We start from the raw sequence: 16,365 nt of genomic DNA, 5'->3' as shown, positions 1-16,365 counted from the left end.
CAGCTTTTTCAGCTGTTTGCTTGTTAAGATAATTTCCCCCTTAGCTTTCAGAGCTGCTTATTCCTGACTATATGGCTAGTTAGCATAACAAAGCTAACAGCCGTTAGCTACCGGCAAAGTGAAGAGCCGAGGAGGAGCGGAATGGCAAGAATTCTCTCCGGTTGCCTTTTCAGAAGAAACCACGACTGACCAGCCAAAACAAGCCCACGTATTATCTTTCGTAATTTTCGGTAAGTATCAGTTCTGGAAACGGCTTCGAGTTGGTTAACAGCGATGAAGTTAGGCGTTAGCTTACTAGCTAGACCTTATTATGTTAGCTTCTGACCCAATTATTGTATTAATTAAAGGTGTAAAATGTATTTCATTATTTATTTATTTTTGTTCTGAACTGCGTTTTTTGACATTTAATACTAAATGGAACATTTGACCATTTTTGACAATCGGAAGCAACATTTTTGTGAAGGTTTATTTGTATTTTAAACAGATTTTTCATCGTGTTCGATGACACGGATTCAATCAGTGACACTTTTAGCATTGAGGAAAAAGCCCTTAGTGCAGATGATGTATTCGTTTGGGACACTTAGTGGAACATGGGTACATTTATTTAAACTAGTTTCATTTTCACCTATTTATTGTAGGGAAATGTTCAGTTTAACCTGTTCTACGCTGATTAAAAATGCGAATTAAAACGATTATCAAGAGATTCAAAACTCGGTCAGATGACAGTGCAGCAGGAAGCTGAGGACAGGCTGCAAAAATCAGCTGTTACGTTGTTGTTGTTGTTGTTTGGATACCAACATTCAGACCAATCATTGCGTTTTTATCAGTGTTGTGCAGTGTTTTCTCTGTTTTTCTCTCAGAAGTGTTCAGCTTAAAAGTCTAAAACTCAGCCTGGATAAACTTTTTTAACGTCTCGATTTTCAAATTAAACTCTGGAGTAGATATTTTTTCATTCAGACGAATCCTCAAGCCACTAGAGTTCTCCCTGTAAGGTTGGTGCAAGCATTTCTTGACAAACATCTCTGATTTCTCAGTCAACAAAGAGGATGTTTGTGCTTCTTTTTTCTGGTTAGGTGACAGCATCACGAGTTGTACAATAACAAACCCAGAATAAATGCGTTTCAAAAGGAATTTAAAGAGCGAGTCATCCCCAAATCAACTTTTTTTGCTGATAAACTAAATAAATTAGCGTCTAATCGTGCTGTAGATGCGTGTAGTCAATAATTTGGCACTTTAGTGCATTTTAGTTCAAATTTAAATATTCTGCCTAAAACGATCAGATCAGTATTGTGCCCTCTTCAAGTAAAAACTCTGCACTGCATTTTAATTTAAATCTGCCATTGCTATTGGCTAAGAGGTACACTATGATGTTAGCTGATACATTATGATGTCAGTGTTGTTGTGAGTCTGTGTGTCTGTATATGTTAGCTGCTCTGCTCTCGGTCTGCCAGCAACAGCATTTGTTGCATTTTTCAAACAGGAAGTGGGAGCGGAGTAAGACTTTGGTATTGGGTGACTTGCTCTTTAAGTTGCTAAAAACATGTTTGTGTTGATGGTTGGTGCGGACATCCAGGTAAATCAGCCAGAATACCTGTTAGTGTGGACTAGACCTCGGATGAGCACTATTTTTGCCTGAGCATGAAGACGCCAAGTACCATGCAAGTGATTCACCACCATCATGAGTAAATGTAAACAAAAAGACAAGAAAAGGAATATTGGGAATAGAGATATAAAATGTGTAAAAGCCATTTCTCATCATCTAACTAAGTAGGTGTATAGAAGCGGCTGAATGGCTCGTTGAAATGGCTTAACTTGATTAACTCACACTGAGGTAATTCTCTTTATGTGGCCTGCTTTTGAAGTTGCTGACTGATCCTGAATCATGATGGTAAATATGCATTAGTAGCAAAGTGTTGTTTAAAAAGGATGCCGTGTGGACTCATGTTAGTGTTGTCTATCCACTCCCAACATGGTTTTTATAGTCTGTCCTGATTCATGCCAGTCCCTAAGGAGCAAAGCACTGCAAAACTGCACCAAATACAAACGTTTTTATGAATCTACAAAATTTCAGCAAAGGGTACGGTAATCAATCAGGAAATGTGACTGTCAGAAAAACAACAAAATGTAAAAGTCCCAAGTTTTTTTGGGAAGATCTAAATCCATTTGAGTAAACAACCGTTTTCAGTGTTAGAAACACACTTTATTGTTAATTTTCTTCTCTTTGGTGTGGAGTTATTTGTTTTTGTCTGATTGGGTTGTGTTTTGCACCTTGGAGCTGCTGTGCTAATCTCTAGGACTCTAGTTCCCACCCATCCTGGCTGACATGCTCAACACTGCGTAGCTGCTGTTACAGACATGCAACAGCATGTTGAGCAAAGCCACATAAATGGCACAAGACACGTAAACACAACATCCTTGTATATAATGTGTTTTCCTTCATCGACTAGAACATTCTGTCCTCAGGATTTTGTTTTTTTTTTTTCCATCTGGAGTTGTTGGGCAGAGGCCAGAGAATAACTCCTGCCTCTGTTAAAACACTCCAGCATGTGGTATGTGTTAATTATATTTTAAATCATGAGCAGAAGCCGCTTTCAAAGAAAAAAAAAAATCCTTACATGGAGTTTTGTCTTGTGTAGTTGGGATAAGAGCTTTGGCAGACATCAGCTGCGTGTAGCTTAGTTATCCTTCCAGTAGTTTTCAATGAAACACTTTTGCAGTGGTAGCATCCCTCTTTTATGAATGAGAGTGAAGAGCTGCATCCATTGATCAGTGAGCTCGTCTGTCACAGCTCAAGAGTCCCTCGTACACAGTTTCCACACACACACACACACACACACACACACACACACACACACACACACACACACACACTTTATCTTAGCTGCACTATAAAGTCTCATTTTCTTTCTTCCCCAATAAATCTGCTGTGGTCTCCTGTATGAATAAATGTCTTGTGAATCTTTTTCTGGGGGGAGGGGGGTCTTGCACTTCTGTTTCGGGAGATAGAAACTTGTCTGAGGAGTGGGGGGGCAGAAAACGACAGGATAATGAGTCTTCATTAATGCAGCTATAGCGAATTTGCAAACAAGCTAGGTTTTGAACGTGAACACATTTATGGAACACGCGCCCCTCCTCGGGTAGCTTCCCTGTGTCTACTGGAACTGGAAACCCACATTTCCAGAAGAAACGAGACAGTGCTTAACACCATTTGCCATTTTCTAGATCCAAACTTCTTTTGTTGCCCTTGACTTCAAATGGTGTTTTTCTTTTTTGGACTCTTTTAGTTTTGTCTTAAAGTTGAAGTGGTAGCAGCTGGCTGTTTCTTCTTTTCTGATATTATTGAGTCACTGACCTAACACCAGTGGTGTTTTGTCACTTTATACATGAGTGCGTAATGAATGGAGGGCCCAGGGAAGTGCGTCGATACCTTCAACTGGATGGTCTAATTGTTGCTTTAGGTTGAAACATTATTGGCGGAGGTTTTCAGACAAATGAGGGAACCACTTAATTATATTAGGTTTTTTTTTTATCTCTACAATATATTTGTAGCTATACCATCATGGAACACTGGCTGAAAGGCATGAAAAAAAGTTTTAAGCTACCTTGTTTTCCAAATTTGCTATTGCAGCTTTAATATTCATGATATGCAAACAGTAGGGGTGTGCATTGGCAAAAATCTGGTGGCATATATCACAATACAGACAATACAATATATTATGACACTAAAAGTGAGATGATATTTTCAATTTTTAAGACTAATTTTAATTGTAAAACTCAGGTCAGATGCTTCCACAACACACCCAGCAGTTATTTTTGTTAATACTGCTGTCACCTAGCAGAGTTTGAATTGCACCACACAAAGGTAGGGTTGTCATGGTGTGAAAATTTAACCTCACGGTTATTGTGACCAAAATTATCACGGTTTTCGGTATTATCGCGGTATTTTTTTTAAACGTGTTACATTTTCAGACAGCTAAATAAACCCTGTAAATCAGGAAAATATTGTCGTCAGTTTGTCTAAATTTTGCCTAAAATATGTTATTTTGTAATTATGTTGTTTATTTGTTTACATTTTTTCCCCTTTAGTCTTTAAAATACCAATATTTGCCCATAACTTCTTATTTTATGTCTGTTTGATGTCATCATTTTAAAAATATTAGATCAGATGATACTCTGTTCTCAAGTAGCCTTCTAATCAGATACTTTTTTACCCTTACTTGAGTAATAAACCCTATATCAGGAAAATATTGTCCTCGGTTTGTGTCCTTCCAGTGAGCTTTGCAGATGTGGGAAAATGTCATCAGGCAGTAATCATTGTTAAATTCATGATTATTCTTGGAGAGAGACCAGCTCTTATCTGCCCCTGGGAGCCCCGTAATGCATAGTGTCATTTAAACATGGGGTGTCTGCGACACGGTTTATATGCAGGTAGCGGCGCTGCGGCTGCTTTATATAGTGACTCGTTGCATTCTCCCTCAACCCAAATCCTCGGATCACGCATTTTAGCTAAATCGCTAACGTTAACTTGCCTTGCGTTGACTGTAGAGTTCTGGGTGATGGTCACACAGATGTGTCATGAGATTTGAATCATTGCTGCCATTCATAGACACTCTTTCCTGCATGTGCTGCAAACAGGATAGCCGTCTTCTATCAGCTGTCCCTCAGCATTCTTCACATATCCAAAAAATGCCCGTACTTCCGACTTTGTCTTCTTTGAGGGATAATAAATGTCCTGAGCGCTACAGTCTCCTCCTTTGGTCATTATTTCAGCTTTACCTTCAAGAAAGTTTTGGCTGTAAACAACAAAGTGCGCATGTGCCGCCGGCAACTTCAGCAGATGATACGGTGGCTGGTAAGGGTCACCGCGCCTACATCGCAGCCATGGTAATCCACCGAGATAAAATATTTTTTTTAAAAACAAGACGGTTATTATTATTGTCCCTATTTTTTACCGGGGTTTACAGCTGCACCGGTTACCGTGACAACCCTACACATAAGAAATACCGTAAATGTTTGCATGTAAATCCTCACTAAAAAGACACTACGCTCCTTTTAAGTATCAATTCAGTATCGTAAAAAATATCGCAATATTTTAGAATATCGATATGTACTTTCATCCTTGGCTAACAGCAGCGCGACTCTTCTGTTGCTTTTGTTTGCAGATTCTTTCTTGGGTTAAAAAAAACAATGTTGATGTTTTATCCCCACAAATGACTCAAGCTTGAACGTCTTCGATCAAGTCGTGGAGTTGCTAATGATTAGCTTCTGCTAGCGAGACGCGTTCTGGTTTCTCCTGGCCACAGAATCAGTGAAGACTATTTTAATGTTTGTCATGCATATGCACTCAGAATGACCGATCACGTTAAACAGGACAAGTATTAAGTTTCTTAGTGAACGAGACTCTTCTCGTTTAGATGCCACTTTTTATTTCATGAATGCTTGTTTTTACTTTTTTCTAATGAGCTGTTTCTGTGCAGGTTGTTGGTGTAACTGTAATCCCCGTCATGGTGCAGAAGTATCAGTCACCTGTGCGGGTGTATAAGCACCCCTTTGAGCTGGTGATGGCGGTAAGTGGCTGTACATGTCAATTTTCTGGTAGATCATTTTAAATGCATGAGATGCTTAGTTATGTAATGCTGGTGAGTGGGCACCACAAAGGTCACTGATTTGTTCAGATTGATCTTTTTGCTGTCAGATTGAACTGATAATGTTTTCACCTTCTCTGAACAAATTAACTTACTTGAATCAGAACTTTCTGAATAATTCTCATACTGGAAGACTTGCTTTGTACAGAACATCGCAACACACACATCCTACTTGTTTTTGTGGAGTAACTGCAGCACATGGTCTGATATGACATGGTTGTGCTTTACTGTCAAATAGAAATTCTGCTGCAGAATTTGTGGTAGTCCATTTGCTGCATAAAAAAATTCAGAGCCATATATGGCTTTTTACAGCCGACTGGCTCGCTACGTGTTTTTGTTGAAGCTCAAGCAAAACTGCTTGTGTAGAGAATATCAAATGTGGAGTTGAGTTAATTTTTTTTGCTGTATTTTTTGGTTGTTTTTATAATTCTCCTGATCTTCTGCATCATCTCTAGTTTCTCTCGCAGAGTTAGGACGAGGGTTTGGTGGATGCAAGATAAGAAATTTGCAAATAAGAAACATGTTCTGATGGTCTGAGCTCCAGAAACCAATGTGTGTTTTTGCTGTGGTTCAGGATGACTGCGCTGACTCAGAGAAGGTAGAATAGGTTTCACGCTTGCAGATACTTAACCTGATTTTACTGACATCGATTTCAGCTGAAATGTTGAATTCTTCAACTTATTTATGCATTCCTTAATTTTTAAAATGATTTTCCAATGTTTACAGTTTTATTACTGATTGTTTTCACTATATAGTCATGCATTGTTTTTGTACTCAAGGTTGCAGACCAGTGCGAGATTTCTTTAAATGAAAAGCAGCTTTGCTGGCAACAGGGAGGTTGCAGGGAGACCAAATCTCCTTAGTGCAGGCTGGATTGAACAGAATGCAAACAGATGGCTATAAATAAAAAGGCCTAGTACCCACACCTATTCCTCCAAACGGGTGAAACTGTAACAATAACGAGCAAGGTTGCATGAGATTTTGTAGATGGGTCACATCTGGAACACTCTGGCTATTTTTAAAGGTCAGGGACACATAAGGCGGACATTTGTCTTCTGTGACATATTGAAGACACAGCAGTTGACTTAAGAGTTGGTAAATATAAATGTTTCTTATTTTGCGCCTCGGTTTGATTTAGTGATTTTCCTCTGCAGTTTTTTGCAGACACTGTAGTTGTGCTGTGTCAGAACACGTTTTCTTATTGCAAAGCCAGTGAAACCTCTTTCATCTTCCTTCCTCTCTAGCTGTTCTCTCAGCAGCTAAAAAGCACAAACATCCGAGGTTGTGGGAAAGATCACAAGACCTCGTGATCTGACCAGAAGCAGCTTTGTGCTTTGAGTTTTTCAGAACGTTGTTCTTGCCGTGTTCCTTTTGCGAGCGTTGCTGCAAAAACATGACTTTTATTTCACGTTGTTATCTTTGCTTAATGTTTCACATTTTCAGGCTTTTGTTTGGCTCCTCACACGACCCTGAGGAGGCACTCTGCTTTCTGACAGGTGTTATCAAAGCTTTTCAACCTCTGGCTAGCTCTGCTGAAGCACGAGTGTAGTGTTGCATAAGTAAGCCATGGATCTCAGACGCCCTTCAGATGTTCTTGTACCTCATTCACTGTTCCTTCCATGAACCTTGTATTCTTGGTATTTATAGCGCTGATGTCATTTTGGCTCTCGCAGCTCTGCAGGAGAACAGTGAACTTTTATTTATTTTTTCACACTAATCATATGCCTTAAAAAATCGAAGCATTAACGATCAGTCCTCAGACTAGAGGTTCATGTCAGATGAAATTCTTCTGTTTGAGTTCAGGTTTTGAATAGATTTCAGGCATTTTCAAATCTTTCTATTCGCCCATTTCTAATGAAACTTCTGTTTGGATCTTTCACTAAGAGGTTTTTCTTACTTTTGATGTCTAAAGTGCTAACTTCAGCTGTAACAAAAATCCCATATTGGATTTTTAACACTTTTGAGTTCAAATTTTCACATTCAGAATTAGAGTCTTTGTCACTGAATCAGGGGCAAAAAAAAATCATTCCACAACAAAATTAAAGTGCACATTCCAGTGTAAAAAATAAACTAATTCATACAAGTTAAGAAAGACTAAAGACCCAAGGACGCTAGTGCATTCGTTTGTACTTGACAAGTTTGTTCTTGGAAAGTACAGCAGAAAGCCAGTCTTGCAGAGTATGGGGAAAGCTTTTGGAAGAAAACCGTACTTTGTTTAAAAAAACAAACAAAAAAAAAAAACCTTGAAATTAAAAAAAGTCTAGGTTGTCGATTAAATAAAAAAAATTACAATTAATACTAATGATTTGTATTTGGTTATAAAATCTAACGTTCTTGTTTTACCAGGTTAGTTACAGTGGCTTCCGGTCGGCGACAAGATGGCGCCTGTGCTTCCTTAGCTGCAGTCACCGGCCACTTTTTCAAACTTTTCTCCACAAGCCTCCTCTTTTCCACCTTGCTCCTGTCTGCGATCCTTTTCAGTAGTGTCCCTGCTACCATCTCCTATGATCGCCAGACTCTTTTGTCCTTCCGTTCGTTCACGATCGCCCAAGATGCAGCGAGGACGTATCATCCTGTTTGTTTACCTGAGCGGCGCACTGGCCCGGAGCCGAACGACAATCACGAGCTACGCCTCCAGCTATTTTTGTCCGGTCCCGGGAAAACATCGGAGGAAAAGAGGTAAACGAGCAGGAATCCAGGTGAGAATAAGAGTTCTCTTAAAGCGTGGTTTATCTAGTAAACATCGGCACAATCTTCTAGTTTCTTGACCTTTGTTTGGTGACCTGAGCGCCACTTCCGCATTCCCGCCAGGCAGCATTGCAGCGCGGTTCATCCGTCCAAGTTTTTTAAGGTCGGTGTATCCTCGTTCCTCAGTGGTTTCTCCTCCTGTTCCCTCCATAAATGGTTTTTATAAACACCGTGGATCTAACCCTGCTAATTTACGTCCACTAACTCCAGCTGTTTCTGTAGTTTCTGATTCCTCCTCCTCACTCAGCATGGCTCTATTAAATACCCGCTCTGCTAACAATAAGTCTTTCCTGCTCAATGATCTAATTCTCTCTGAATACCTGGATTTTCTGTTTCTGACTGAAGTTTGGCAGCAAACATCTGATTATTCTGGTCTGATTGAACTCTGCCCGAGTGGTTATTCTTTTCTTAGCCAGCCCCGGGGTTCTGATCGTGGCGGAGGCCTAGCTGTTGTTTTTAGAGACCATCTTCCATGTAGCTCTACAACCTCTGTTCACTTTGCTTCCTTTGAACTGCAGCTGATTAAAGTCGGGCGTAAGGACCGTTCTACTGTGCTGTGGTCTATCGTCCACCTGGTCCAAACAGTTCTTTCCTTCAGGAGTTTAGTGACTTTCTATCCTCCACTGTGAAGCTGTCCAGACTGGTGATTGTTGGTGACTTTAACATCCACGTTGATGATCCCTCTGATCACTTTGCCATGAATTTCTCCAGCCTTATGGACTCCTTCAGCTTTACCCAGCATGTTTCTGGCCCCACACACACCATGGGGCACACTCTTGACCTTGTTTTTACCCTGAGTCTAAATGCTGACAGTGTTTGTCCTGAGGACGTTTATATTTCAGATCACCACTGCATTTTCTTTAACTTGTCAGTTTCTGCGTCCCCACCTCCTGCTCGCTGTATGGTTAGTTCTCTCTTAATGACAGCACAGCTAGCAATTTTTCTGCCGCTTTTGATCCACCCTGTTCTTCTGATAACAACCCACATTCCTTAACTTCTCAGTGTAACGAGCACTGCCTCTCCATTCTGGACAACATCTGTCCTGTCAGAACCAGATCAGTTCCTGCAGTGAACCCTACTCCTTGGTTTAATGACAGCCTTCGTAGCCTAAAGCGCCAATGCTTAAAAATTGAGCGTTTGTGGAAGAAAACCCATCTCCACGTCCATCTGCTGCACCTAAAGGATCTTCTGACATCCTTTAACTCTGCAGTCAGAGACGCTAGGGTTTCCTATTTCTCCAACCTGGTGTCCCAGAGCAAAGGGAACCCCAAGGTGCTTTTTAACACCATCAGCAGCATCATCTCTCCTGCCTCTCCTACAGCCTCCATCCACTCGGTTACAGACTGTGAGAACTTTCTGTCTTTCTTTGTGGACAAAGTCAATAAGGTTAGATCTAGCATCTCTTCTTCAGCCTTATCGCTGCCTCTCCAGATTCCAACCAGGCCCATCACCCTAGATAGCTTTGCTCCTGTTTCTTTGCCCGAGTTAACCAAGCTAGTTAACTCTATGAAGACCTCTGCATGCCCCCTCGACATCTTACCCTCATCTTTGTTTAAAAGTGCTTTTCAGTCCATCGGTCCCAGCGTGCTCTCGATAATTAATGCTTCTCTGGTCTCTGGTCAGGTCCCTGCTTACTTTAAGAACGCTGTAATCCACCCGCTTCTTAAAAAAACGAGTCTCGACCCCTCTCTCCATAGCAGCTTCAGACCCATCTCTAAACTTCCGTTCATCTCCAAGATCTTGGAAAAGGTTGTGGCTGAACAACTCACAGCTGCTCTTGATGAACAGAACATCTATGATAGCTTCCAGTCAGGTTTTCGTAGAGCTCATTCTACTGAAACAGCTCTTCTTAGGGTCTCTAATGACCTTCTGACTCACAGTGATGCAGGGGACTGTTCTGTTCTGGTCCTGCTGGACCTGACTGCAGCCTTTGACACTCCAGTGTTGACCACTGGAGAGGCTGAGAGACTGGGTAGGCCTATCAGGATCTGCTCTGGAGTGGTTCTCCTCTTATCTCTCAGAGCGCTCCTTTTCTGTGGCTCTTTCTCCAAGTTTAGGTTCTCCACCACCTCTCTTACCCATGGTGTCCCACAAGGTTCTGTGCTGGGGCCTCTGCTCTTCCTCCTCTATCTGCTTCCTCTTCAGCACATCCTGAGCTTCTTCAAAGGAATCCCCTACCATATTTATGCAGATGACATCCAACTGTACATCTCCTTCAAGCCCCATGAGATGTCTAAGCTGCAGCTGTTACACACCTGCTTAGACTCTATCAAAACCTGGACAGCTTGGAGCTTTCTTCAGCTGAATGAACATAAGACTGAGATCCTCATCTGTGCCCCAGACAAGCTGGTTCCCAAAGTCGGAGACTCTCTTGGTCAGCTTGCTTCTCACACCAAACCTTCTGACAGGTATCTTGGTGTGACCTTTGACCCAGCTCTCACCCTGGATTCTCATGTCAGTTCTCTTGTTCGCTCTTCCTTCTTCCACCTCAGGAACATTGCTAAGCTGAGTCCCATTCTGTCCCGCTCTGAACTTGAGACAGTTATCCACACCTTCATCTCCTCACGCTTAGACTACTGTAACTCTCTTTTCTCGTGTCTGAGCAGAACCTCCCTGAACCGTCTACAGGTGGTTCAGAACGCCTGTGCTCGGCTTCTGACCAAGTCCTCCAAACACACCCACATCACCCCGCTTCTCCTCCAGCTTCACTGGCTGCCAGTCAACTTCAGGGTTCATTTGAAGATCCTGGTTCTGGTCTATAGGGCCTTACATGGACAAGCACCATCTTACATTGGTGATCTTCTTAGTCCCTACACCCCCAGCATGTCCCTGAGGTCCAGTGATCAAAGCCTAATGGTTGTGCAGCACCAGGCTAAAGACCAAAGGTGACGGATCATTTGCTGCTGTGGCCCCCAGACTCTGGAACTCTCTCCCCCTGAGCCTGAGATCAGTGGACTCAGTGGTCTCCTTTAAAAAGCAGCTGAAAACTCACTTGTTCAAGCTGGCTTTTGTATGACCTTCTTCACCACACTCTCTTTATTCTGCTCTCCCCACTGATTCCACCTTCCTCAGGAACCACTGATTTCCCTCTTTCCTATTCACTCTCTCTCTTAACATTTTTTTATCACAATTTTGCTCATTTTAAATTTTTAAACATTTTCTAAATGCTTTTTTATATTTCTACATTTTTTTTTGTTTTTGTGAAGCGCCTCGTGATTTTTATATTCTTCTTCTTATGATGGCCAGCAGGGGCCAAAATGCCTCCGAAACTACCGTGAATCTTCCCCCATTCACTGATTTTGGGTGAATACTGTGAGATTCCAGCCATGTTTGCCAAGCATCTTAAAGCGGTATTGGCTCACACATCCTGACTCAGTGCCTCTTTAATAAAATTGGCCCCAATCAAATGAAACAATTGAACGAAGCGTTTGTGCTTAAAGCAAAAATGTCTTCCTTTTGTGCCTGAAACAGTTGATTAGATTTGTTTGAGCTGGACAAAAGCTCACATTATCACAATGTTCACTATTATTCATCTTGACCCCTTTGTTGTTCCACAAACTTTATTTCACACACAAGAAGCAGCTGAATTAGAAAAGTGCATCAGCAATTTATTTTTACATCTCCCACTGCCACAGCCGTTCCTTGTTTATCACGCTGGATTTCCATAACAGGAAGTGTAGTCAATGCTGTTGCTTCTGCTATCGTTGGCGTCCAGCGTCCCAGCCTCCAGTCGGTCCTTGGGGAGTCTCAGTGGAATGTCAAAAGCTCAACACAACACGCCTGTTGTTGTCGTTAGTCTGAGGGCTGCAGTAGCTTTTCACATGTCAAGGGCCAAAAGGGAGCACAGAAATCTCAGAGGTCTGGAGGACAACAAATTGGTACATGTCCACTTCTGTCCTAGATGAGCCTGGACAGATAGTAAACACCCCTGAACTTACAAGTAATAAAGGAACATTTATGTTGCAGAAAAAAAGAGGAAAAAACGAGTTAACTAGAGCCTAGCATTAGCCTAACCTTCTCCATGGAAACCTTTGTGTCTGTAGCTAATCCCTGAGGACAAAGTACTCTTGTCCTGCCTGTCCCTGTACAGTTTCAACACAATCTGGAACAGGATATGCTATGTTGGTGTAATGTCTGCTGGACTTTTATGCACCATCAGCAACAAACATTTTCCTCTTTAGGACTAAAGTGTCTTTATCTACCAGAGCAACATAAACAGAACATGTGTCAAATTGAAAGGAAGATCAAGCACGCAGACAGCTAGATCTAAAGGTTTCTACAGATTATTGCTTTAATCATTTCACTGCTTATGAGGAAACTTTAGAGAACTTGAGTGGTGAAAGTACAAATTTCTCAGATTGTTTTTATTAGACGATTGTATCCAGCACAATGGGACACTGGAACTTGTTGTTCCCGGCACAACAAGCTGTTACCAAAGGACCATTAATGAGGCCCTTAGTGGGTGTCTGAAAGTGTTGTTTGTGCTTCTCAGATTCTTCAATTTCAGCCTTTTCGCCTTTATGTTCCCAGGACAAGACCGTTCTTAGGATCACTGAATACGACCTACAAGACCTGGTCAAATTGGACACAGTTTGTTACTTCAGGCGCTTTTAGCAAATTTTATGTTTAACTCTCAGTCATGCTCTCCTATATTCTGTCTTTTTTGTTTTGTTTTTTCAGCGCACAAAAATTGTCCTAAAACTGTGAATTTTCAGGTAAAGTTGCTCTGACTTGATACTTGTGACCCTTGCAAAAAGCTTTATATGTTTCTGGATCATGTGTTGTTTTAACGGTCTCTGTGTCTTTGCATTTCCTCATTTTATCTGCAATATAGTTGCCAATCGCAGCTATTTCTGGCAAACAATTCAAACAATTTTTGAACATGTTCAGAGTATCAACAGAATGAGTACGTGAAATTGAGAAATCTTTTAATACCCTTTTCTGACCTTCTAGAGATCCTCGTGAAAGGGCTTCACGTTTGTCAACAGTGAGTTACTGGCTGTTAGCCTGGCAAGCCAGACTAAATAAATGTATTATTTAGTCTGGCCATGCTCCATTGACGGCTCTCGGTTGTGGGGCGGGTTCTACCGTTGTCTTTCAAATGATCTCTGCATTCCACTGGACAATGAATGTGACATACTCTTGTTTCCCTCTGTTGCATCATCCCACCCACAAGGCATATAGAGTGCCCTGATTGGCCCACAAAGCGGATAAAGCTCTGTGATTTGTTCACTAAGCAGATAGAGCACTATGATTGGCCCACCATTATGGACCAATCACAGCTCTTTATGTGTTTGAAACCCCTCTAGAGAGCTGTGATTGGCTAGCCAGAGTCCTGGTAGGAGCTGCTGAGGTTCCAATGGAGCATGCCTAGACCAAACTTTGCAAAGCAAGAATTTGGTCTAGTTCACTAGGCTAACTGGCTGTAGCTTTTCCTCTGCATCATGAAAATGAGAACAACTTGTTCAGGAAATGCACATGGCCAATAGATGCATGTTTGTTTATAAGTTACCCACACACATTTTAAAAGTCTGTTATAATTTCTCCAAAAATGTAAAATCAGTTGGTTTCACCCTGGTTTAATGGGTTTTATGGGTAATCAGTTTTTATTAAAAGTGTCTTAAATGTCCAAACACCAGCGTGTTATTTTGTGGTTATGTCTATACCTGCTGTCCCCCTTCCCTTTCGTCCCTCCTGGCTCTAACCAGATTGTCCCGGCCAGGGTGACATTCTGTCCCACCACATCCTGACCCACTTAGGGCCCGGTCTAGCTAAGGTCTTGGCAGCCCAGTTCTCTGCTGCAGAAGCATCCCTGTTTTGTTTTAATCCGTCACTGAGCCGTCGGCTTGCCTCGGATCGCTTAATGGACTCGCATCTAGAACGGTCTACTTACACAAGCAAACACTCTTCTTCAGGTCGGACTTGTTTTAACAGAAAATTGGGTCATTTTTTTGTGCCATGGTAACACGGTTCTGTTGAAAAGAGCACAGCCTAATGGAACGAAACCTGATTACTCTTCGTTTGTACTAAGTACTTGTAGACAGAGCTCCTCAAGGGATGTATTATATTGAATGGGGATGTTAGGTGCCTGCTTTAGTGAAGCGTTACCTTATTTAGGTCTAAGTATGCTTCTATTACCTGCCCCTTCCATCATTTTAACTGTCAGTTTTCCCCCGCAGCCTTTTAGAGTTATGGCCCAAGGCGTGGAGAAGAGCTTATTGTAGGCTGTGCTTCTTCAGTAATGGAGAGCCGTACTGCCACAACCACGTGGTCCTGTGATCCGTTGGGAAATATCGGGAGCTGATTTCATTCACCGATCGCTGGGATGCTCATTCACCCTTTTCCCTGCTTCAATGTTGAGATGCTGTCTTGGTAGCACCCCTCCCCCAGTCTGCTTCTCTGCTAAACGTGTACACACACACACACACACACACACACACACACACACACACACACACACACACACACACACACACACACACACACACACACACACACACACACACACACACACACACACACACACACACACACACACACACACACACACACACACACACACACACATTCCTACACAATTTACCCTTTGGCGTGATTTTATACTGCAGTAATCCCACACTGTGGCTGTGGAAGGTGACTCAGAGTTGCGCAGCATCAAAATGACATTGGGAGAGTGTGTGTACATTCTATTGTGACAGCAGCTGTGTGATATTTTTTTCCTTTAATGTGTGGGCTGGTTAAAGCTCTTTGCCGCTGTTGTTGTTCTTTTATCTAAAGACCAGAAGTAACTGACAGTATTGTTGTATTTGGTGATTAAGAAGACTAGTTGATCTCAAGCTTTGTTTTTGAATTTATAACCAAACATTTCTGGTTCTTGCTGTGATGTTGTAGCCATCATGCTCATAATTTTACTCGTGAACGTGTATTCATCAGTTATGCAACCCCTAACCTGGCACCTCTGTGGAGCACGGCTCGTTTGGACCTTTTATAGGCTGACATTTATGAAATGTTTGTAGGTCGCCTCTGTTCCTGTAGAAGTGCATGGTTCTAGACTGTTCTGCCATTACAATACACACTGCAGCACTGAGCTCACTGTAAGGAGGCAATTGGGTGGAAAGGCATGCACGGACCAAAGGCTCTATTGTTTTTTTGTTTAAGACGGGATCTTGTTTTTTCCAATATTTCTAATAAAGCCTACGCCTTTAAAATATTCTTTATTTTTCTCCTTATATGGTTGTGATTAGGGCTGCAACTAAGGATTATCTTTATAATCGATTAATCTGTCGATTTATTTTTACTATGAATTGGTTTTTGTTAATAATATAAAAAATAACCTGCAGCAGGAGAAATCTGGAATGAAGTCATCATTATTTTTTACAATTATATTTTAAAGCTGTAAAACACCTCGCAACACACTTTAAACATGTTTCTTAGACAAAATTACACAAAATAAAGGTTAGTTGTATTTCTCTTTTAAACACTCAGAGTTAAAAGCTTTGTAGATTTTAAAGCATACAAGTATAACTGTCGTGTTTATTCATCCGCACCCCTCTCGCCTTCCTCTTTTTTTTTCCACGCAGTTGGCCTTTTTTTGCTGTTATGTTTATGTATTTTGCAGATGCTTTTGTCCAAAGCGACTTGCAAGTTATAATCGGCATGTTGCCCTTGAGGCTAACAACAACAACAACAAACAATTTCACAGAAACGGCTCGTTCACTGCCCCTGATTGCACATATTGTTTTCAGCTGGCCCAAACCGGAGATACTAGACAACAGGATAACTCACAGATGAGTTTCCTTCTCTTTCCCAATGGAAGATGGTGCAAAGCAAAAGTTTAAGAAGACAAAAACAAGCACTAAGGTCCTTCGGTGCAGATTCAAGTTATCTGGACGAGAACATTCTTATAAACAGACGTGCTAAATTTGGAAAGCGCAGGATACTCGACACGGAGGAGATTCACAATTGCATTTAG

The 16,365-nt window shown here is 41.5% G+C and overlaps 1 protein-coding gene across 2 annotated transcripts in view; it reads left to right on the top strand.

Annotated features, from left to right (window-relative positions):
- Nucleotides 1–16,365, top strand: part of LOC107397181 (SEC14-like protein 1) — a 39,155-nt gene continuing 22,790 nt past the window's right edge. For both annotated transcript variants that reach the window (XM_070550039.1, XM_070550038.1), the window contains exons 1-2: nucleotides 1–230; nucleotides 5,478–5,567. In XM_070550039.1, coding sequence (XP_070406140.1) covers nucleotides 5,505–5,567 — 63 coding nt within the window. In that variant the 5' untranslated portion in view covers nucleotides 1–230; nucleotides 5,478–5,504. The remainder of the gene's footprint in view (nucleotides 231–5,477; nucleotides 5,568–16,365) is intronic.

This window comes from Nothobranchius furzeri, chromosome 4 (genome assembly GCF_043380555.1).
Source record: "Nothobranchius furzeri strain GRZ-AD chromosome 4, NfurGRZ-RIMD1, whole genome shotgun sequence".
Classification (NCBI taxonomy): domain Eukaryota; kingdom Metazoa; phylum Chordata; class Actinopteri; order Cyprinodontiformes; family Nothobranchiidae; genus Nothobranchius; species Nothobranchius furzeri.
Note: the sequence above shows the minus strand (reverse complement) of the source record. Positions and strands in the feature narration are given on the sequence as shown.